This window comes from Oncorhynchus mykiss, chromosome 25 (genome assembly GCF_057628025.1).
Source record: "Oncorhynchus mykiss isolate SJ-2025 chromosome 25, ASM5762802v1, whole genome shotgun sequence".
NCBI lineage: Eukaryota > Metazoa > Chordata > Actinopteri > Salmoniformes > Salmonidae > Oncorhynchus > Oncorhynchus mykiss.
The window spans coordinates 47,924,775-47,950,473 of record NC_143046.1 but is presented as its reverse complement, the minus strand read 5'-3'; the positions used below and the strand labels follow the sequence as shown (position 1 = coordinate 47,950,473).

Below are 25,699 nucleotides of genomic sequence, written 5' to 3'. Positions count from 1 at the left end.
TCTAAAAAGTTCTACATTTAGTGTGGATGCTACCATGATTACCGATAACCCTGAATGAATCGTGAATAATGATAGGTGAGAAAGTTAGACACAAAGTGACACCATACTGTACATTAGTTACCATTTATATTGGGCACAAAATAATCTGAAACACAAACAGCAAATGCATCCAACACATATATAGAGTCAAAAGCTTGATGTGGTCAATGGAATATGTGACCAAATACTTCACCTTTTACTACTTTAAAAGATGTGAATTTGTCCCAATGCACTTTAACCTCCCATAGTCATTGTATAATGTCAAGTCCAAGGTGCTGGAGTACAAAGCCAAAACTGAAAGTGTGTCACCGTCCCAATAATTTTGGAGCTCACTGTACTTTACTAGCGCATTTACCAGTACAAACATTTGTTTTTCAGTACACAAACACTTTTTTTTTATAATGCCTTCCACTGCTAATCTGCTGTGGGTTCCGTCTGTTCCAAGTGACGCAAATGCTGGCTTTGATAACCCCTCACACTGACACACTTAGGAATCCTTGTGAATATTGGTAAAGGCAGAAGGTTGTTGATTATGGATAAACTGTGAATCAACATCAGCTGAATAACAAGTAACTCTGTGAAGTCAACTTGATCCTGTCGTGGAAATTTCCTCTACCAAATCATGAGCGCAAACCACACACAAGTCAGAGTTAGTTATCAAAGTCCATCTTTAATTAAATCAGCTCTATCACAATCCTGTGACTCTCAGATAAATTCAGTGTCTCTCAATGAATTCTCTGAGAGCCCCTTCTACATTTCAAATGAGGTCCTTTATAGCAAAGACACACACAGGATAAGACAGCATCGGCATAATTCATCGTTCAGCTTTGTCTCCTTTCTCAAACTCAGAACCATAAACCAACCCTCCATATCAACAGGCATATATCGAATTGTCATTTAGATACAACCAATTCTAAATACCACCAATCCTATCTTGACAAGATCACAGAGACACACTGACTGGCACACAGACATTGTGGAGCCAAGAGATACACGCTTGACCTCTCCCCTCTCTCTAGCCCAAACAACTTAGTCTTGACATAGAACAGATACTGCAAACCCTGCCACAGTATTATACAAAAATAACATTCTTGATGAGATGTAATTTACAAACATATGATGAATATAAAACAACAACATGTTACCAACAAATTCTGATTATTCCACGACAATCCCAAGTGTTACTGGATCAGAGAGGAATGGGAATACAACGGTGGATTGAAAGGCAGTCTTCTCTGTCAAAACACATGGGAGCTCGAGCCCGTATTCAATCAGTCAAGGAGAGTTCAGCCAAGACACAAAACCCTGATTTAGACATCCAGTCGTCCACAGAGGAGAGAACTATGTGAGCGGTTAACGTTGGTCAGTACTTAGGAATGCAAACCGTTAACACCACACCGGTTATTTTTGGCTCCATCAGAGAAAGTGGTCGATTTTATATTTATGGTTGATTTATCAGTCGCAGTGACAACCAGAGGCTTCTTGAGCCTTGAGAACTGGGTAGTCTTCATTAGGCACAGAAGAATGCACACCGAAACGGGATGAAACTACCTCGGCATCCAATAAGAAATGCTCATTTTTGTTTTTTCCTTTGCAAAACAATTTAAAACATCCATTACATGTCCTAATTAACACAACCCTGCTTTGCTCTTTTTCTACGTATTGTGCCCTTGAATGCAGGCTCTCATTCTGTAGGGGACACCTGTTTTATACTGTTTTCAAATGAGGTCAGAAACGGGTGACCTCTGATAGATACCACAGCCATACAGTGGGGCAAAAAAGTATTTAGTCAGCCACCAATTGTGCAAGTTCTCCCACTTAAAAAGATGAGAGAGGCCTGTGACAAACAAAATGAGAAAAAAAAAAATTCAGAAAATCACATTGTAGGATTTTTTATGAATTTATTTCCAAATTATGGTGGAAAATAAGTATTTGGTCAATAACAAAAGTTTCTCAATACTTTGTTATATACCCTTTGTTGTCAATGACAGAGGTCAAACGTTTTCTGTAAGTTTTCACAAGGTTTTCACACACTGTTGCTGGTATTTTGGCCCATTCCTCCTTGCAGATCTCCTCTAGAGCAGTGATGTTTTGGGGCTGTTGCTGGGCAACACGGACTTTCAACTCCCTCCAAAGATTTTCTATGGGGTTGAGATCTGGAGACTGGCTAGGCCACTCCAGGACCTTAAAATGCTTCTTATGAAGCCACTCCTTCGTTGCCCGGGCGGTGTGTTTGGGATCATTGTCATGCTGAAAGACCCAGTCACGTTTCATCTTCAAAGCCCTTGCTGATGGAAGGAGGTTTTCACTCAAAATCTCACGATACATGGCCCCATTCATTCTTTCCTTTACACAGATCAGTCGCCCTGGTCCCTTTGCAGAAAAACAGCCCCAAAGCATGATGTTTCCACCCCCATGCTTCACAGTAGGTAAGGTGTTCTTTGGATGCAACTTAGCATTCTTTGTCCTCCAAACACGACGAGTTGAGTTTTTACCAAAAAGTTATATTTTGGTTTCATCTGACATTCTCCCAATCTTCTTCTGGATCATCCAAATGCTCTAACATGTACTGGTTTAAGCAGGGGGACACGTCTGGCACTGCAGGATTTGAATCCCTGGCGGCGTAGTGTGTTACTGATGGTAGGCTTTGTTACTTTGGTCCCAGCTCTCTGCAGGTCATTCACTAGGTCCCCCCGTGTGGTTCTGGGATTTTTGCTCACCGTTCTTGTGATCATTTTGTCCCCACGGGGTGAGATCTTGCGTGGAGCCCCAGATCAAATGAGATTATCAGGTGGTCTTGTATGTCTTCCAGTTCCTAATAATTGCTCCCACAGTTGACTTCTTCAAACCAAGCTCCTATTGCAGATTCAGTCTTCCCAGCCTGGTGCAGGTCTACAATTTTGTTTCTGGTGTCCTTTGACAGCTCTTTGGTCTTGGCCATAGTGGAGTTTGGAGTGTGACTGTTTGAGGTTGTGGACAGGTGTCTTTTATACTGATAACAAGTTCAAAACAGGTGCCATTAATACAGGTAACGAGTGGAGGACAGAGGAGCCTCTTAAAGACAAAGTTACAGGTATGTGAGAGCCAGAAATCTTGCTTGACCAAATACTTATTTTCCACCATAATTTGCAAATAGATTCATTAAAAATCCTACAATGTGAGTTTCTGGATTTTTTTTCTCATTTTGTCTGTCATAGTTGAAGTGTACCTATGATGAAAATTACAGGCCTCATCTTTTTAAGTGGGAAAACTTGCACAATTGGTGGCTGACTAAATACTTTTTTGCCCAACTGTATTTAACCCAAGACCAATAGGCAAAGTAATTTATTGAAGAAATTGCCAAGAGTCTTTCCAGTCTCAAAGCAGTTTGGCCAACTAAAATCTGGTGGTAAAAAGTATTTGTGGAGAGAATCATGACATTTGCTGCTGCAGGGCTTTTTAAATGTCAAAAACATATCTTAGATATATGTGAAGACAGCTCTCATTACACTGAATGCCATTTCACTCAGATCCTCAATACATTGACCAATAACCGAGAAGGCAAGGATCAAGTACCATGACCCCTTCTCCTCTATCAAATCCTTTAACTGTTTGATTGGGGGTGGATTAACCAAGGTTGACCTTCACCTCTATCAAATCCTTTAACTGTTTGATTGGGGGTGGATTAACCAAGGTTGACCTTCACCTCTATCAAATCCTTTAACTGTTCGATTGGGGGTGGATTAACCAAGGTTGACCATCAAATCTTTTTACCTGTTTGATTGGGGGTGGATTAACCAAGGTTGACCTTCACTTCTATCAAATCCTTTAACTGTTTGATTGGCGGTGGATTAACCAAGGTTGACCTTCACCTCTATCAAATCCTTTAACTGTTCGATTGGGGGTGTATTAACCAAGGTTGACCATCAAATCTTTTTACCTGTTTGATTGGGGGTGGATTAACCAAGGTTGACCTTCACCTCTATCAAATCCTTTAACTGTTCGATTGGGGGTGTATTAACCAAGGTTGACCATCAAATCTTTTTACCTGTTTGATTGGGGGTGGATTAACCAAGGTTGACCTTCACTTCTATCAAATCCTTTAACTGTTCGATTGGAGGTGGATTAACCAAGGTTGACCTGAACATACACATACACAGTTATTTTTTTTAAACAGTGCAGTAAAACTTTATTTTAACATGGTAGTGCTTGCATATACATCTTTAGTGATCTATGAAAGATGGGTAAACAAGTTATATTCATTGGCCACCAACAAAGAATAAGAGACAAATTATAATTATTATAAAAGGCTAAACATGCTCTTTGCGAGACAAGAACTGAGACGACAATAGATTTCACAAACAAAATAAGATCAATAAAAATACAATACTTTCAACTCCTACATTTGAATGCAGTATCTCCCCAATTGTTGCTATTAAAGGATAATTTGCATTCATGCTGGATAGAATGCTTTATGCTCTTGGATATGAGGGTGAAAATATAAACGTTTTCAGAGAACCTGTCAGTATTTTCCCATTGATTATAGCTGCCTGCTATCCTCTGCTTACTAACAGATTTGCTGCAACAATCACACGTATGCTACACATAAGCTAACAGCAACAATAAAATAACTTAGTTTGAGACTCCAAAGCAGGTTAAGGGAAAGATTATTTATACCATGGCCCTAAGGAATCCACCTCTAAAATTATTATTTATTTTAATTTAAAAAAAAAGAGTCTACTGGAATTGGCTTGTGGCCCTAGGCGAGTGAGAGAAAGCTCAACCTGAGGTTACACTTTCTCACTTTCAGTCCCACTTTCTCACTTCCTGTATGAACTCCACAGCACCAAAGGTCAAAGGTGACAGCCCCAAACACAGATGGGTGGGAAAATAAAATAGAATGTACTGATATGATTGCATTCGCCCACTGATTGTGTTTGTCAGCTGATATTCATGGAAGGTAAGAAATCAAGAAAATAAAAGGCAAAACAAATATAAAAATCACATTTTTAGACTGCAATTCCTCTTTCCCTCTCTGAACAAGTTCTTGCAAACAACACTGTTCAACAGTGAAAAACAACCAGTCTTACCTCCTACCTATACCCTTAATGTGCATATAAGCAAGTTTAGCAAACACATACTCACACAGAGACGAACACACAAACGTGCCCTGTACACCTGGGCAGTACTAGTAGCCATGGAGTATAACAAAAACAAACATGGAATGCAGTTAAAATGGAAATAAGTAGGACATAAAGCTTAATCACTTTCGTTATATACAGCATTTTGTGCTAGATGTTTTCCACAAGGAAAAAAATGAACAGTAACATTTAATGGCACATTTTCATGTGTCCCTGTATGATAGTGTAGCCTGGTCATAGATCTGTCTGTGCTGTCTCACTTATGGCCAATGGCTTGAATATGACCAGAGGATTTGGCAAGACAGCACAAACAGATCAGGGACTAATGATGGTGAGCTTGATGCCGTAAACTAGCACATGGATACAGCTACTGTATACTATTATAGTCAGGATAGAGAGGGTGTATTTAAGCCTGTTTGTGCTGTCTGGTGACAATGACAATGGCAAGACAGCACAACAGATCTGGACTCAGGCTAGGGCTTTGCAAAGGAGTACTGTACTATAAAACATCCCTCCGCCGATCCACACTTGGTCCGTACATTCATTTTACTGGGTCCAGAGCAGAACATTCATTAAGAAACATATTGTTCCCCCAAAGTCTATGCTCCATCAGGGGCCCATCGCCAAAATGGATGCCCTCAGGAGCAGGTGTACCATCCTGGGATTGTCCCGCTAGGCAAGCTGGAGGCTCGAGACTCGTTTTTAGGCCCAGCTCTCAATCTGTGCGCGCTTTGGCAAAAGTAGCCTTCCTCTTTTATACTGTCTTTGACAGCAGTGAAAGATTCAAATGCAGCGTTAACACTTCCCATGGTGTCCCAGTGCATGTTAGGTTTGAATACCGAGGGCATTGCACATGATTATAGCCTCGGTGTTGGTTTGGAAGGGCATCGTCATGGATGGCTCATTGCACAGGTATCAACTTGTGTTCTACAGGGAAGTGAGACAGGGTCTAGGGAACACACAGGAACACCCTGATAGTCAGATTTGATTAGGAGCCGAGTCTACATTCAAGCCAGGATCTTGTCCTCAGAATGTGAAATTAGGGGATTTTTTAAAGTGCAAATGTCACCTCCCGACTCATGGAGGGGAGTCTATGTGCAAAGGTGTGGCGGGGAGAAATGCCCACTGGACTGAACCAAAATAGGTAAGGGATGAGGGGGACATACGTGCTGGTCCACGCACTTGTCTGGTCCCTGACAGTGATAGAGGACTTACTACTCTGATGTCCGACAAACATACAGTATGTGTGTGGAAAAGCTGAGATGCACAATCCTTTCCCATACAGACACTTCCTTATTTTCCTCTACAGACTCTCCCCAGTTTTCAGGAATAGTAGAATGGTCCAGGACTATTGAACTAGAAACATTGGAAAACTTTTTAAATAACTGGAATATCACTGAGCTGACTACTCCCTAACCACCGCTGACCTCCCCTCATCTGGTCCCGTCTGACCCCGGAAAACCCAACAAGCTGTGCAGGTAAGTAGCGTTGGTGGGGGAGGGGACAGGTCAATAGCTGGAATGAGGAAGTCACGCAGTGTCAGTCACAGGGTCACATCCTGTATGAACTCCACAGCACCAAAGGTCAAAGGTGAGCCCCAAACACAGATGGGTGGGAAAATAAAATAGAATGTACTTTAAATATGATTGCATTCGCCCACTGATTGTGTTTGTCAGCTGCTATTCATGAGGGGTAAGAAATCAAGAAAATAAAAGCTTTCCCAGGGTCGTAGCCATGTAGCTGAAGGTCAGGACCGGCCCTTTCCTGAGTTAAATATTGTTTTCAGAGGTATCTACTGGGGCCGGTGGGGGTGGTTAGATCTGAGGAGTGCAGTAGTGATTTTGGGGTGTGAAATAGTAGTTATGGGGGGTGGCATTGTAGTTCTGGGGGGTGGAGTAGTAGTTATGGTGCTGGTCGGGCTGGATGTTTCCATAGGCTAAGAGGAGTGGGGCAGTGGAGGTTTGGGGGCCGTTGGGGAGTTGGGGGAACCCCGTCAGGCTGCCGTTCCTCTGGGTGGAGCCGTACCAGCTGGGGCCCAACTGGGGCGTCGTGGACAAGACACTACTGTAGAAGAGACAAGGTTAACTCAGCATTGTATCACATAGGTGACTGTATGCAGACAATATAGGATGCAATATAAATGACTGTGAACAGGGGATATATACTTAACAAAAATATGAACGCAAAATCAAGTTGTGCGTTCATATAGTAGTAGGACAGTAGTAGGACTGATTACCAACAATGACGAGACAGCCTACAAGGAGGAGGTGAGGACCCTGGCTGAGTTGTGCCAGGAAAATAACCTCTCCCTCAATGTCAACAAAACGAAGGAGCTGATCGTGGACTTCAGGAGACAGCAGACGGAGCCCATCCACATCGATGGGCCGCAGTGGAGAAGGTGAAAAGCTTCAAGTTCCTCGGCGTACACATCACTGACAATCTGAAATGGTCCACTCACACGGACAATGTGGTGAAGAAAGCGCAACAGCGCCTCTTCAACCTCAGGGGGCCGAATAAATTTGTCTTGGCCCCTAAGACCCTCAAACTTTTACAGATGCACAATTGGGCACACGACCTGCCCTCCAGGACACCTACAGCACCCGATGTCACAGGAAGGCCAAAAAGATCACCCGAGACATGGCCTGGTTACCCTGCTATCATCCAGAAGGGCGAGGTCAGTACAGGTGCATCAAAGCTGTGACGAGAGACTGAAAAACTGCTTCTACTCAAATCATCAGACTGTTAAATAGCCATCACTAGCCGGCTTCCACCCGGTTACTCAACACTGCACCTTAGAGGCTACTGTCCTATGTACATAGAACAGTAGTAAATGTAATACTGTTTTACTCATTTCATATATATATATATATATATATATATATATATATATATATATGTATGTTTCTGAATTGTATTATTTTACTTTTAGATTTGTGTGTATTATGGGATAATACTGCACTGTCGGCGCTACGAACACAAGCATTTAGCTACACCCACAATAACATCTGTTAAATATGTGTATGTGACCAATACAACTTTATTTGTAACGTGTTGGTGTCATGTTTCATGCGCTGGAATAAAAATTCACTGAAATTTACCATACGCACAAAAATCTCATTTCTCTCACATTTTGTGCACAAATGTGTTTACATCCCTGTTAATGAGCATGATATCCTTTGTCAAGATAATCCATCCACCTGACGACTGGTGTGGCATATCAAGAAGCTGATTAAACAGCATGTTCATTACAGAGATGCACCTTGTGCTGGAGATAATAAAAGACCACTCTAAAATGTGCAGTTTTGTCACACAACACAATGCCACAGATGTCTCAAGTTTTGAGGGCTCATGCAATAGGCATGCTGACCGCATGATTGTCCAATTTTGTTTAATTTAGTTTAATTTTCAATTCTGTATCATAAGCCGTCTCCAACGTCATTTTAGAGAACTTGGCAGTACGTCAAACTGGCCTTCTGATTGGCTAGGCCTGGTTCCCCAGTGGGTGGGACAGGCCCGCCCATGGCTGCACCCCTGCCCAGTAATGTGAAATCCATAAATGAGGGTCTAATTTATATATTTAAATTGACTGATTTCCTTATATGAACTGTAACTCAACAAAATCTTTAAACATTATCATTTTGTTCAGTATAAGATGTTATAGGTGACTGAATGGAATGTTACCCACCTCGGTCGATCTGCTCTGGAGTTGATGCTCCTGGACAGGTCGTCATCGCTGTCGTACCTCCGGGGGTTGTCAAAGAAATAGGCCCTGGAACTGAAGCTGTGGCTGTTGATCATTCCTCCTGGTGCCTGGGGAAAAGGACACTCTCACAGTTTAATAAGTACTTTCGGACAAGAAAAACATGCCTTTATATGTACTTACACCATAGTAATAACACTGGAAATATCCTTGTAAGTACATCATATATGGGCCCAAATCGTTTCCTACTCATTTGTGTTTCGAATTAAGTGTAGTTGTAACTTCCACCGGTGATAAATTAATGTTTTCAAACTAGATGAGATAAGCTGATAACTTTAAAATAAAGGCCCCTTAAAAGCTCATGCTGTTTTAAGCTACCCTGTACCGAGGTAGGCAAACATTTGACTAATGTGCATTCAAACGCATATATGATTCATGTGAGCTCCTTGATTGGCTGGTTTACACAAAGTCAATGGCCCTACTTCACTTTTACAACATAAACACAGCGTTGCACTCTGGGATCAGTAGGGATGTAAATTTGAAACGTCTGCACCCAAGGTAAACCCAGGTGAAACGCGGGGTCCGGAACTGACACAACAGTATGTCCAAAGTAAACTGCTGTGTACCGTACTGCCGGTGTTGTGCCGAAAAGCTCCCCCCTGCAAGAATCCCCCCTCTTTCGCGTGAACGCGCACGCACTCAGTTCTTCATTGCTGCGTCTTGCTTGCTAGTTGAGATTTCTGATCAAGTTCGGTTGAATTTCATTTGATTTTTTATGTCTGTTTGATAGTGGGGATGCACTAGTAAAACCTGCAGTTTTCGGTGCGGCTATTTGTTTCAAGTGTATTGAGTTTATAAATAAATCTCTTTGCCAAAATCTGTCATCTCTCCCATGTCTTATTCGACTAGTAGTTGTTCTGAAAAGTTTATTGCTTGCCTACATTTTACTCCTTCTATGTTTAATATAACACTACTACTAACTTCGGTTGCTTATCCTGACGTGAAGTTTGTTCTATAGAAAGTATTTGACTCTAGCCACAAAATTAAGGAAATTATAAAGGGGGGGGGGGGGGATTTTCTTGCCTGCCGAAATCCCCCCCCCCCCCTCCTGCTATCATGGGACTGCAAGGCCTGGCACACTTCAGAATAATTTTTGGTGACCTATCATCCCCTCTGATGTGTGCCACAGGAAGTATTAGACTAGAAGAAAGTGGTTATTCCAGCAATAATAAGCAGTTTTCAAAGCCCTCGACTGTTCTCTCTACCCATCCCTCAATCCCCCATCTCATCGTGCTTTTCCCTCTTATGGCTTTTCCTACAACTTTTTAAGTTTAAGAATGTAGGGTGCAGTAGTAATAAAAAAATAATAACAATAATAAATGAAATTGTACTCTGGGTGAAAAGAAAGTTCAAATACAGTGCCTTGCGAAAGTATTCGGCCCCCTTGAACTTTGCGACCTTTTGCCACATTTCAGGCTTCAAACATAAAGATATAAAACTGTATTTTTTTGTGAAGAATCAACAACAAGTGGGACACAATCATGAAGTGGAACGACATTTATTGGATATTTCATACTTTTTTAACAAATCAAAAACTGAAAAATTGGGCGTGCAAAATTATTCAGCCTCTTTACTTTCAGTGCAGCAAACTCTCTCCAGAAGTTCAGTGAGGATCTCTGAATGATCCAATGTTGACCTAAATGACTAATGATGATAAATACAATCCACCTGTGTGTAATCAAGTCTCCGTATAAATGCACCTGCACTGTGATAGTCTCAGAGGTCCGTTAAAAGCGCAGAGAGCATCATGAAGAACAAGGAACACACCAGGCAGGTCCGAGATACTGTTGTGAAGAAGTTTAAAGCCGGATTTGGATACAAAAAGATTTCCCAAGCTTTAAACATCCCAAGGAGCAATGTGCAAGTGATAATATTGAAATGGAAGGAGTATCAGACCACTGCAAATCTACCAAGACCTGGCCGTCCCTCTAAACTTTCAGCTCATACAAGGAGAAGACTGATCAGAGATGCAGCCAAGAGGCCCATGATCACTCTGGATGAACTGCAGAGATCTACAGCTGAGGTGGGAGACTCTGTCCATAGGACAACAATCAGTCGTATATTGCACAAATCTGGCCTTTATGGAAGAGTGGCAAGAAGAAAGCCATTTCTTAAAGATATCCATAAAAAGTGTCGTTTAAAGTTTGCCACAAGCCACCTGGGAGACACACCAAACATGTGGAAGAAGGTGCTCTGGTCAGATGAAACCAAAATTGAACTTTTTGGCAACAATGCAAAACGTTATGTTTGGCGTAAAAGCAAAACAGCTGAACACACCATCCCCACTGTCAAACATGGTGGTGGCAGCATCATGGTTTGGGCCTGCTTTTCTTCAGCAGGGACAGGGAAGATGGTTAAAATTGATGGGAAGATGGATGGAGCCAAATACAGGACCATTCTGGAAGAAAACCTGATGGAGTCTGCAAAAGACCTGAGACTGGGACGGAGATTTGTCTTCCAACAAGACAATGATCCAAAACATAAAGCAAAATCTACAATGGAATGGTTCAAAAATAAACATATCCAGGTGTTAGAATGGCCAAGTCAAAGTCCAGACCTGAATCCAATCGAGAATCTGTGGAAAGAACTGAAAACTGCTGTTCACAAATGCTCTCCATCCAACCTCACTGAGCTCGAGCTGTTTTGCAAGGAGGAATGGGAAAAAATGTCAGTCTCTCGATGTGCAAAACTGATAGAGACATACCCCAAGCGACTTACAGCTGTAATCGCAGCAAAAGGTGGCGCTACAAAGTATTAACTTAAGGGGGCTGAATAATTTTGCACGCCCAATTTTTCAGTTTTTGATTTGTTAAAAAAGTTTGAAATATCCAATAAATGTCGTTCCACTTCATGATTGTGTCCCACTTGTTGTTGATTCTTCACAAAAAATACAGTTTTATATCTATATGTTTGAAGCCTGAAATGTGGCAAAAGGTCGCAAAGTTCAAGGGGGCCGAATACTTTCGCAAGGCACTGTATATAAGTCAACATGAGTGCATATCCATAATCACTGTAAACTGTTATAATAGACAAAAAGAAGAAAAACATAAATGTATAATAATAATAATAATAATAATAATATAATAAACATAACTTTGACTGAATGTGCCTCCATGAAGAATCCCCTCCCCAATAGGTCCCTTCACCCTCAATGGAACACCCCCAGCACCACCATCCCCATCAACCTCCCCCCACCCTCCAACCACAAAAATGATAATAATAATAGAAATTAAAATAAATATATACCAAGATATATCTACACATACTCACACATGTACAGTACATAAACATATTCAAGGGACACAACTTAACTCTCATCTCTTTTCCTACATCAGATATGCAGGTGACATTTCCACCTGGATGACAGCACATAATCAGCAAGAAGGAGATGCTCTTCATCCGAGGGAATGCCTGCCCATTCTCAGATGTTAGATAATCCAAGAAGATCACGTCATTTACATTCCGGCCCTTGTCCGCTCCAAATTTGACTACTTCAACTCACACCCTGCTGGAATCCCTGCATTCTTGGATTCTTGGATTATTAATCTCTATATTGTAATCAATAAAGTATTTAAAAATGCTGTACTTTTATTAACATATGTTCAGGGCCTCCCGGGTGGCGCAGTGGTTAAGGGCGCTGTACTGCAGCGCCAGCTGTGCCATCAGAGTCCCTGGGTGCGCGCCCAGGCTCTGTCGTAACCGGCCGCGACCGGGAGGTCCGTGGGGCGACACACAATTGGCCTAGCGTTGTCCGGGTTAGGGAGGGCTTGGTCGGTAGGGATGTCCTTGTCTCATCGCGCACCAGCGACTCCTGTGGCGGGCCGGGCGCAGTGCGCGCTAACCAAGGTTGCTGGGTGCACTGTGTAGCCTCCGACACATTGGTGCGGCTGGCTTCCGGTTGGATGTGCGCTGTGTTAAGAAGCAGTGCGGCTGGTTGGGTTGTGTATCGGAGGACGCATGACATTCAACCTTCGTCTCTCCCGAGCCCGTACGGGAGTTGTAGCGATGAGACAAGATAGTAGTAGCTACTACAACAATTGGATACCACGAAATTGGGGAGAAAAAGGGGTAAAAATTCAACAACAAAAAAATAAAATAAAAAATAATAAATAACACATATGTTCAGATCATTCCTGAGACAAAAGCAGTGTAATATCTCCAGATGGACGTGTGGTACCCTTCCTCACCCATGCCAACAAGATGTTACTTCTTGTGGGGTCTTTGCCTTGAAAGTAAGTATGAGAGTATAAGTAATGTACAATTAACCTACTAAAAGTATACTGACGAAAAGGCAAAACAGAACTGTCAAATTATATTATAGCTGTGTCGTTGTATACTCGCGAATTTGAATCTTAAGTGTAACATAATTTTGTTGGGGAAAACTGAAATGCACATCAATTTTTTTAACCCAATTTGCTAAACGTGTGCAGGAGGAGTCAATTGTCTTTTCAAATACGGACAAAGATGTTAACATCATGTGAGAAGAAATAGCAGTCACTCTCCTCCAAAACACTGGTATGGTCAATTTCTTATTAAATATAATTGAAGATTTTAAAAAAACATTTATATGATGACCTGAGCCGACTGTGCCACTTCTGTGGAGAGGTGGACAATAATGAGGAAGACACTAACTGGGTAATTGCTTGTTCACTTCTAAAAAGGCATATTTTTAGGAGTACAAATTTGAAAAACAGTAATATTTCTAGCGGTAGTATCATTCGCTTTGTCTGATAATGAAATAATTATAATTCAAGAAAATGTATTTAATGTTTTAAATATTTTAACATTTTTCCTCATAAATTTCAGATTGGTTGTGACCGCCGCCCACGATGGTTCCACCAGTCCTGTATGAAAACCATCCCATTATTGGAGGATTATGTCTGTCAGGACTAGGTTAGGCTCGAGTTCCAGGCGACAGCATCACCTGGAAAACTTTCCATAAAAAGTGGACTAAATGTTCAGTCAAGCTGTTGCAGCTTTCCAATATTTGTTTATGCTATTTGTCTTTTTATATTTGATTTGTCATTTTATATCTTATTGCGCAAAGATCGAAAATTATATTTCTTATTTAATGTTTGTTAACAAATTTAACTTAGTGATGTTTTTGTGTCATTTGTGTGATAATATTTGTGTATCATCATTATTTTCTTAAACATTACAACATTTTATTAAAATAAATGTTTATGTTTCTTTATACTCTAATTTTGCATTCTGTGGCACAGACTACTGGTCAACATGAGCGACCAAAATTATTCTGAAGTGTGCCATGCCTTGCAGTCCAAAGATAGATAAGGGGAAGAATTTCGGCAGGCAAAAAAATGGCCAAGCCAAACCCCCCCCTTCTAATGTCCTTACATTTGTGGCTAGAGTCAAATACTTTGTGGCACACATCAGAGTCAAATAATTTCTTTAGAACAAAAATGAATAATTAATGTATGTGTGTTATATTAAACATAGAGGAGGGAGTAAAATGTAGGCAAGCAATAAACATTTCAGAACAACTACTAGTCGAATAAGACATGGGAGAGATGACACATTTTGGCAAAGATATTTATTTATAGACTAATACACTGCAGACATTACTAGTGCCTCCCCCGCGATCAAACCGGCATAAAAAATCAAATGAAAGGCAGCCTAACGTGAGGGGGGGTGGTTTCAGGGAGAATTGTGTCAGGGGGGAGCTTTGACACAACACCTGCTAGACTCGACACAAAGTTACATTTCACAGACTACCGACTGACCCAAAACAACAAGTAGTCTGGAACACTTTAATTCGGAATGACAGACAAAAAAGTAGTAACGTTAAGTGGACATCTGTAGCCTGTATTTTGAGCAGGGTGCCAGGTCCTACGACCAGAATACCACAACAATATTTCCCTGGTCCAAAGAATGGCCTGACATAATAGAAACACCCAACCTGACCTATGCCAATGCACAAATGTCCCTGACTGAACACCAACTTGACCCATCGACTGTAAAAGAACTTCAGAAGAAAGCAGTTGCGCCCAGACAAAGAGGACGACCTGAGGTAGTTTAACTGCTTGCTAGCTAAGCTAGCTCGATGCATGTTGCTGTTATGTTAACTAGCTAGTTAACATATCTTGTGTTCCTAACCAGTTTGCTTAAGATGCTCCTTTTGCAGACAACAATATTATTAAAACACGAACCATGAAGTGGGTGTTTTTGGTTTATCCAACCCAGTACCTGAATGTGGATTGTGCCTGGCTTTATGATTGTGCTCTCTTACAACACACAGCTTAGCTAGATACAAATCAAACCAAAAAAATGAAGAAAGCAGACACTGTTCAAAACCATATTTTCTTTATTTTTTCCACAAATGTTGAGTAATGACCAAGAACCGCGAGAGAATGATTAGGTAACTAGCTAGGTACTCTGAAAATAACAGGCTTACATTATGAATAACTAGGCTATTCTAGTTACAATATGGTGACTTACCCCATTTTAGAGTAGTTCATGAGCGAAGAGAGGCGGTCATAATAGTGCCGTAAAGAAAAACTGTTTAGGGCAGGGATGTGCAGCCCCCATTTTGAAGTCTAGGTCTCAACTTACTGTTGCAAGTAAGAAGAGTGCATTAGCAGTTTCTCTTGTTATATCAGTCATTGATATTCAGTCAATTAACCCATGTCAGCTAACATGTTTTACATTGTTAAGTTAGTTTAGCGGACAGCTATCTAAATTTGTTATCATGGTTGAATTACTATCCGGGTGGCCCCCATTGACTTTGTTAGTCAGATATTATATTAAAAACTGCAAACATTTCTCTCCAGCCTATGGCCAAATTTGTAGAATTGCATGAAATGTAAAACAGCAAATATTCCTCTCCGCCCCAAGGCAAAATAAGAAGAACTGCAAAGACTTGACTTTAAAACTTTTTTTTAAATGTATCTCCGCTGTCAAGCGGGGGGCCACTTAAATGTTTTTCTACGCATTCATGAAGTCATGCTATCACATTTTTAAAAAAAACAGACTGGACAATGTGATGTGCAGGTCTCAGGTTTGATTCCAGTTTGGAGCAAGGATGAGATTGTCTATTTCACATGCATTCATTCTTACCAAAGTCGTTAAAAAGGGAAATAGGAAAAGCACCAAGCCTCGTAGGCCTAATAACTTACCTCTATAATAACACATTGTGGTGTAGGTCATTTGTGTGCACATGCATCTGCGTGTATTATATTAATGACCTAGTGTTATTGAGTCTGAGAGAAGCAAGAATAATATATCTCTGTCTCTTTCAGGCTCCTCCTGGGTCTGTGCAGACTGCGAGGGAGGCGCTGGCAAAGCAGAACATTTGCCTTGTGACACCTAATTTTCTGCACCCCAGTGGGAAAAAATGGGCATACCAAAGTTGGTAGAGTCGGTTGCCATTGCAAGGGTACGCAATCATGTCAAGAGGTTATTGGTGCAGGGTTAAGCTGTGGCATATACTTGGAAGGAAAGTTCCACTCACTTACTGGAAGCACATCAATAACATATTTCAACTGTGTGCTCTGCTAATACTATTCTGGCCTCCTCTTGTAGACTGAAGGTGTGGTGTGCATGATTTTACATCAATCAGTAGTACAGTGTGTGGCATGTCTGGATATACCACTACCCAAGGTAGCTATAACCAAACACAATGATTTCACATCACTACGGTCTCCCATACATAAAACAGAATCTTGTTTAACAATGTTTTGCTGCAAACAGTTTAATTCATCATTGTTGTTGGAGAGACAGTAACCTGGTGGTGGATGAGGAGATCAAAACCTTCCATAACAACCCGCAGGATCTCCCCGGCTTTCATAGGGCAGGTCACAAATAATACATGCGTTTATTCTGCTCAGACATCTTTTAATGGGTTAACTGTTTTTAATCTGTACTGTGATATTTCTTGTGGAGATGTAACATTTGGATATTGACGGAAACATTCGTTACACTATATACATTTATAAATATATGAATTGTTATAGATAATATAATAAATAGAAAATACATAAACAATTTACAATACTTGTTTGGTTCTCATTTCATTTTGGACCAAGAGTGGACTTCCTAAGTACTTGGACAGTAAACTAATTCTAATCATCACTGCTGAATGCATTCAGGTTGGCATTTTGCCTAAAATTGTGCTCACTGTGGAAATTTAACAGTTTCTCTTTCAGTTTTCCCCAAAAGATGGGATAAAACATCACCCTGACCACTAGCATATCCTCTACAGAATTTGTGAACACTTCAAACTCACACCACCTTCTCTGGGTTACTGCTATCTGCATCTGTACTTGATAGTAGAAGGATGTGTAGAGTGGTTTTGTTTCAAGCAAACAATGGTATCGACTTCATGCAGAGGAAATGACTGCTTACTGCCATTGACCTGAACTGCCTGCACTGGGGACCAGTGATGCCAATTTAGCAATTTTGTTGCTAGATTTAGCAACTTTTTTTTTCAAACAGCAACAAATTTAGCTACTTTTAAAAATGTATTTCGAACTTTTAGCAACTTTTGAATAGTGACTTAAACGCTAAAATGCACGCATTTTCCCCTCTAAATGACACAAAACTTCTCTGTCATACACTGAGTCCCAAAACACGTGTCTGGCTGCAAAAGTGCATAGTGAGTGACGTCAGCAGCAGGCGCTCAGCTCGTGCACAGGCAGCAGCAGACCAGCAGCAATTTCAGCAAATTGCAAATCATTGTTGGCTGACTGCAGCAGTAGTACGGATTCGACGAGCCAAACCCAATGAATATAGTTGGTCACGAACATTTGATCTTGAACAGAACTTACAACATCAATCAACATGTCTCAATCAAAATTGTACAGCCAGAAGTACAGAAAAGAGTGGGAGTCTGTACCTGAACAAAAGTCAAATCATATTTTTTCCCGGGATGGCCAGTCAATTTGAGTTATTGTACGTTATTATACGTGATTGTGTATTCTACGCAGTTTTACGTTATCACGCAATGACATCACAACGGAATTTAGCAACAAATCAACCTGCCTCTAGCAACTTACCCAGAAAATTAGTTGGCAACACTGCTGGGGACTCTGCAGGACTGGCTGCTAGATCAACAAACAAGCCGCATTCATAGTACACCCTTATTACAGCTCCTTCCTCTTGTTTCTGTCTAACATACTTCTCTACTGTCTCATGCTCCACTCCATACTTGATTGCTGGCACACTCTTTAACCGGGATGTCCTGATGTAAATGATGCTCCTGATTAACCCTTCTTAACTCTTCTCCTTTCCTGCACATCTCTTGGCTAAGCTTGTTGATATACTTCCTTTCTTGTTCTGAAACCAAAGCCTGTTTCTTGCCTGGCCAATGACGTCGTTTTGAATCTGCTCCTTTTGAACCCCATTTTTTTTTTAAGGACACCAAATGTCCATAGTACATAAAGGTGTGGCTTGCATGATCTACTACACAGCTCTACTGTGTCCCTAACTAAATTCCCAACCTGCCCCAATTTCAAATCATGGCCACCTAATTATCCCTCACATCCTTAATTGGCAAATATCTCACCTCATCTCTCCACCTGATAGTTGATGTGTGGTGAGCATTCTGGCCCAAAATGGTTGCCATGCAATGCCCAGGTGGGTGGCACACATTGGTAGTGTCCCGTGAGAGCTCCTGATCGACATGTGTACATATGGTGCATCGAGTTGGTTGGTAATAAACAATGATTCATTTAAGATTTCCACGACAATCCCTTTAAATAAATTACATCTTAAACTTCACCAGGAAGCAATTTGATGGGACAGGGTGAGATAGTGGTCTTACATAGAGTAGTCCGGTGTCATGGTGTTTTGTCTTAAAGATCCTCAAGGCCTCTGCTGTTTTGGTCATGTTAGGCCTTGGTCATTTACAGGCTTTGTACTGGCTGTACGCCTCCAATGCCATTTTCATGATCACTGTATGTCTTTCTCCTAAAATAATGGAAATTAAAAGAGGACATTCTGACAATATTTTTGTATGATTAGCCTATATGTAGGATTTGAGTCGGCCCAATCAATATAACCATATTTACTGTTTAGGAAAATCACTTGACACAGGTCAGGAGACTTACCTATTCTTACAGGTCTATGGCAGCAATTGCAGCTTGGGGGTGCTGTGTTGATGTCAGTGCTAATTCTATCCAGAAGACCAAACAGAAGTCTAGCCACATGATTGCATTTCTCACCTGGCCCAGCCACACAGGTACAGGGGGCCCTTGCCACTGGCCCTGTATTATGGATGACCAGTCCAGTTTGGTAGTTTTTTTTTCTTTAAACGAGGCAAGGACTTTGCCCTGACATGAGTAGCATCCTGCACCTTGTTGAGTTCCACATCACTCACATGGCCTGAGCTAAATACATTGTACCCTTCGAGAGGCTTCTCCACCACAGGTAAAAACATTAACTCCTTCCCTCCCTGATTCCTATTGTTCTCTTTGTGAGGAAGTCCACTATTGAGCTGTAGGAGAATTTGTCTGGGATGTTCAACGTATTATCCCCCCCAATTCTCTGCCTTTGGAGGGGGTACACTGTCCTCACTCGGAAATACCAGATACAGAATACTTAGCTAGGTTATTTGCTATGGCTTGTGCTTAAGTGTATAACATTGGACCTGGGTATAACACAGAATTACATAATGTTCAATTTGCTAAATTGTGTTGGACAAATGGTAGGTAGAGTGAGAAGAATCGTTCATTGGTAATGTTAGCTGGCAACAGTGAACTCAGCTAGATAATGTTAGCTAGCTACGCTACCAGCATAATCAACTAGCTAACCTTGTTACTAAACGTTTATTAGACTTGCTTTTCGACAACAAAATCCCACTACATTGCAACTTATGAGACACTTGTCATCATTATCTTCTATAACTGCTGTTGAAAGCGTGGCTCCTTTCAAGTGTTTTTCTCAAAGTCAGCGCAGACATGTCAGCTACCTATTGAATTGCACTGTTCACCTTTTGAATTTGACGGAATTTACTCCCCTATCAATCCTAGAGTGCAATGCGCTGTTTACATTATGACGTAAAAGTGAAATAAGGCTATTGTCTTACTAGGTTCTGATTGGGCCTCTGTACCCTGAAGAAGACCACAACCAGACTGGTGGGCAGCAGCTCCCAGAAAAAGAGGATGATCCCAAAGATGATGTAGGCCTCTCCTCTGATCTTCTCGACGTCTGCCTGGAAGCACAACACACATCGATCAAGCATTCAGAGAAATTAAACAGACAAACACACACACCAGAAAGATTAAAGACACACAGGCAACACAACCCGAAAGAGGCAGATGTTGGGGGACAACAAGACAACGACACTGACAGAGATTGACAGCATGTGTACAGAGGGATTTCCATGATGACAGGAGATTTACACAGACACAATGAGTAATTAGAGCATGGATAAAGACATGCAGACAAGTATGTCGACTGAGAACTAAATATACCTTAAGATTATCCCTCAGATAATCACAAATACACACATTTACGCAATGTTGTATACTACAGCCTACTACTTGTAATTATATGATAAATTCAATCGAACCAAGACGGATAGATTAGACAGGAGACAGAGAAACAGAAATAAAGACACACGAGTGTGTGTGCTTATATGTGTCCGACAGACACATTTAAACTACATTTAAAGCAATAAACCAAGACAGACAGACACCACACACACACACACGCGCCCCAGATGGCCTATGGGAAAAAGGGAAACCTCCAGTACAGGGCCATCTATTTCAGGGGTTGAGCTCAGATCTAGGTCACTAGCACCAGGCAGCCCTTGGCTGTGCTCCCCCTCCTTGCCTTGCCTGACTGAGTTATTTATAGACAAACAAAGACCTTTCCCCCATAGAGCCCATATCCTCCCAAATCCCCTCAAATGGATTGTTGCTGCAGCAGCCACAGAGCTCTCAGCCACTCAGCAAACAAAACTGGATAGGATGGCTCTGTCATCAAAGCATCCTTGGACTGAGTGAAATCAAGCCAAGTGTCAACTTAGAAGGGAGACTGGAGAACAGTTGTAAAAATGGGTTGTATATACATATATATATATACACAGATTCACAGAGGGACCCATATACACATACTGTACATACAGTGCCTTGACTTGACTTGTTCCACACGTTGTTGTGTTACAGCCTGAATTTAGAATGGATTCAATTGAGATTGTGTCACTGCCAACACACAATACCGCATAATGTCCAAAAGTAGAATTATGTTTTTAGAAATGTTTACAAATTTATTAAAAATGAAAAGCTGAAATGTCTTGAGTCGATAAGTATTCAACCCCGTTGTTATGGCAAACCTAAAAAAAAGTTCAGGAGTAAAAATGTGCTTAACAAGTCACATAATAAGTTGCATGGACTCACTCTGTGTGCAATAATAGTGCTTGATTTTTGAATTACTACCTCATCTCTGTACCGCACACATACAGAGTCGGTCCCTCAGTCGAGCAGGGAATTTCAAAAACAGATTCAACCACAAAGACCAGAGAGGTTTTCCAATGCCTCGCAAAAAAGGGCACCTATTGGTAGATGAGTAAATGAAAGCTGACAGTAAATATCCCTTTGAGCATGGTAAAGTTATTAATTACACTTCGGTTATTGCATCAATACACCAAGTCACTACAAAGATACAGGTGTCCTTCCTAACTCAGTTGCCGGAGACAAAGGAAACCACTCAGGGATTTCACCATGAGGCCAACAGTGACATTAAAATAGTTATAGTTTAATGGCTGTGATAGGAGAAAACTGAGGATGGATCAACAACATGGTAGTTACTCCACAAAACTAACCTAAATGACAGATTGAAAAGAAGGAAGCCTGTACAGAGTAAAAATATTCCAAAATATGCATCCTGTTTGCAATAAGGCACTAAAGTAAAACTGCAAAACATTTGGCAAAGAAATTAACTTTATGTTCTGAATACAAAGCGTTATGTTTGGTGCAAATCCAACACAACACATCACTGAGTGCCACTCTTCATATTATCAAGCATGGTGGTGGCTGCATCATGTTATGTGTATGCTTGTCATCGGCAAGGACTATTTTAGGATAAAAATAAATGGAATAGAGCCAAGCACAACAGCACATCAAAATCCTAGAAGAACGCTGGTTCAGTCTGCTTTCCAACAGACACTGAGCAGCAAATTCACCCTTCAGCAGGACAGGCCAAATATACACTGGATTTGCTTGCCAAGATGACACCGAATGAAGTGGCTTTAGTTACAGTTTTGACTTAAATCAGCTTGAAGATCTATGGTAAGACTTGAAAATGGCTGTCTAGTCATGAAAATGGCTGTCTAGTCATGAAAATGGCTGTCTGTCAACCAACTTGACAGAGCTTGATGAATTTTAAAAAGAATAATGTGCAAATATAGTACAATCCAGGTGTTCAAAGTTCTTAGACACTTACCCAGAAAGAGTCACTGCTAAAGGTGCTAGGTGTGAATACGTATTTAATTTTCAATAAATTGTGCAAAAATTTCTAAAAAATATGTTGTTTTCACTGTCATTATGGGGTATTCTGTGTAGATGGGTGAGAAATCTATTGAATCCAATTTGAATTCAGGCTTAAACCAAATGTGGAGAGGTATAAATACTTTTTGAGTCATAAGTGCTTACAGTGTTCACAGACACAAAACACACACACGCAGACAAAACACACACAGAGCCATGTAAAGCCAGACACATTATATAAGCATGAACACACACAGATGAGCACACATATGCACATTGCACACACATGGACTCTTACATTGGGCATACACGTGTGCACAATTGAGAAACAGCATGTGTGTTGACACATGGAGACGTATGTAAAAAATAAATAAAAAATCAACCATGCAACTAATGAAGAATGGATGTGACTGCCAGTTAGTTACATACATAGCCTAATCACACACACAGGGTGTTTGCAGACTAATCAGCAATATTATAGATGATTAATTATGTCAGACAGCAGTTGTATGTGTGTCTGTATGCGTGTGTTTGGCTGGCAGCACAGCACTGTGAGCTTTGGATATCTAGGACAGCAAGTTTCACTGACGGTTAAACAGTCCTGACACACACACACACACACACACACACACACACACACGCCCCTAGTCCTGTCACAGTGACTTAACTGGAACTATCCTCATCATCACCATTTTATGTGTATGTGTGTCTGCGTGCATGCTTGTGAGGGTGCGTGTGGTTATCCTACCTGGTCAGAGACGTTGTACCAGCTGTAGTTGAAGGGGCTGGGCCGGTCCTCTGGAGAAAGAGCCACCACCACCAGGTTGTAGCAGGCCCTGGACATGTAGAGCAGGATGACTGCAGCCCCGATGGCTGTAGCCTGGCACACTGACGTACCCTACAGGGAGAGGTAGGAAGGAGGGAGAGGGGAGAAAGAGAGAGAAGTATAGTGAGTATTGTTCATGTACTGTATGTTACCCCTCTAGAGAAAGGTATGTACAGTTCCTTCAGAAAGTATTCCTACCCCTTGACTTATTCCAAATATTGTTGTGTTACAGTTGCAATTCAAAATGTATCACTTTTTTTATACCAATCTACATACAATAACCCATAATGACAAAGTGGAAAAAATGTTTTAGGAAATGTTTGCAAGTTTTTTTGAAAATGAAATACAGAAATATCTCATTTACATAAATATTTACACCCGAGTCAATACATTACAGCTGTGAGTCTTTCTGGGTGTCTCTAAGAGCTTTGCACACCTGGATTGTACAATATTTGCATATTATGCTTGAAAAAATTATTAAAGCTCTGTCAAGTTGGTTGTGGATCATTGCTAGACAGCCATTAAGTTTTGCCATAGAATTTCAAGCTGATTTAAGTCAAAACTGTAACTAGGCCACTCAGGAACAATCCATGTTGTCTTGGTAAGCAACTCCAGTGTATATTCGGCTTTGTGTTTCAGGTTATTATCTAGCTAAACGGTGAATGTCTACCAGGGTCTGTTGGAAAGCAATTCTGAACTAAGTTTTCCTCTAGGATTTTGCCTTTGCATAGCTCTATTCCGTTTATTTTTATCAAAACAACTCCCTAGTCCTTGCCGATGACAAGCATACCCATAACATGATGCAGCCACCACCATGCTTGAACATATGAAGAGTGGTACTCAGTGATGTGTTGTGTTTGCCCCAAACATAATGCATTGTATTAAAGACAAAGTTGATTTCTTTGCCACATTTTTTGAAGTTTTACTTTATTGCCTTAATGCAAACAGAATGCATATTTTGGAATATTTTTTATTCTGTACAGGCTTCCTTCTTTTCACTCCGTCATATAGGTTAGTATTGAGGTGTAACTACAATGTTGTTGATCCATCCTCAGTTTTCTCCTATCACAGCCATTAACTCCTTTCGGACTGGGGGGCAGTATTGAGTAGCCTGGATAATAAGGTGCCCAGAGTGAACTGCCTGCTACTCAGGCCCAAAATAATATGCATATCATTAGTATATTTGGATAGAAAACACTCTGAAGTTTCTAAAACTGTTTGAATGATGTCTGTGAGTATAACAGAACTCATATGGCAGAAAGAGAAAAAATCCAACCAGGAAGTGGGAAATCTGAGGTTTGTAGTTTTTCAAGTCATTGCCTATCGAATATACAGTGTCTATGGGGTCATATTACGCTTCCTAAGGCTTCCACTAGATGTCAACAGTCTTTAGAACCTGTCTCAGGATTCTACTGTGAAGGGGGAGAGAATTACAGATGTTTGAGTCAGGTGTCTGGCAGCATGCCATGAGCTTAGTCTCACGCGAGCCCGTGAGCTGCATTCATATTAATTTTCCTTTCTAAAGACAAAGGAATTGTCCGGTCAAAACATTATTGAAGATTTATGATAACAACATCATAAAGATTGATTCTACACATCGTTTGACATGTTTCTACGAACTGTAATATAATTTTGGGGAATTTGTCTGAACTTTTACCTGGACTTGCCCGCGCCTCGTGAGTTTGGATTTGTGAACTAAACAAGTGAACAAAAAGGAGATATTTGGACATAAATGATGGACTTTATCGAACAAAACAAACATTTATTGTGGAACTGGGATTCCTGGGAGTGCATTCTGATGAAGATCATCAAAGGTAAGTGAATATTTATAATGCTATTTCTGACTTTTGTGACACCTCCCCTTCTTTGGAAAATGGCTGTATGTTTTTCTGTGACTTGGCGCTAACCAAACATAATCGCAAGGTGTGCTTTCGCCGTAAAGTATTTTTAAAATCTGACACAGCGCTTGCATTGAACTCCGTAACTGTTTTAAAGTCACCATTCGCCACATGGTGAAATCTGGGTGTCCTTCCTCTCCGGCAACTGAGTTAGGAAGAACGCCTGTATCTTTGTAGTGACTCAGTGTATTGATAAACTATCCAAAGTGTAATTAATAACTTTACCATGATCAAAGGGATATTCAATGTCTGCTTTTAATTACCCTTCTACCAATAGGTGCCCTTTGTGAGGCATCGGAAAACTTCCATGGGCTTTGGGATTGAATCTGGGTTTGAAATGGACTGCTTGACTGAGAGACCTTACAGATAATTGTATGTGTGGGGTACAGAGATGAGGTAGTCATTCAAAAATCATGTTAAACACTATTATTGCACACAGTGTGAGTCCATGCAACTTATTATGTGACCTGTTAAGCAAATGTTTACTCCTGAATTTATTTAGGCTTGCCATAACAAAGGGGTTGAATACTTATCGACTCAAGACATTTCAGCTTTTCATTTTTAATACATTTCTAAAAACACAATAGCTCTTTGACATTACGGGGTATTGT

The 25,699-nt window shown here is 40.9% G+C and overlaps 1 protein-coding gene across 4 annotated transcripts in view; it reads right to left on the bottom strand.

Annotated features, from left to right (window-relative positions):
- Positions 1-4,181: 4,181 nt before the first annotated feature.
- LOC110505224 (G protein-coupled receptor 137Ba) overlaps positions 4,182-25,699 on the bottom strand; it is a 61,460-nt gene continuing 39,942 nt past the window's right edge. The window contains exons 4-7 of one of the 4 annotated variants that reach the window (XM_021584312.3): positions 23,113-23,262; positions 19,961-20,086; positions 8,845-8,969; positions 4,182-7,223 (exon numbers count right to left, since the gene is read on the bottom strand). In XM_021584312.3, coding sequence (XP_021439987.2) covers positions 6,974-7,223; positions 8,845-8,969; positions 19,961-20,086; positions 23,113-23,262 — 651 coding nt within the window. In that variant the 3' untranslated portion in view covers positions 4,182-6,973. The remainder of the gene's footprint in view (positions 7,224-8,844; positions 8,970-19,960; positions 20,087-23,112; positions 23,263-25,699) is intronic. The other 3 variants (XM_021584313.3, XM_021584314.3, XM_090220424.1) reach the window with 3 other exon arrangements.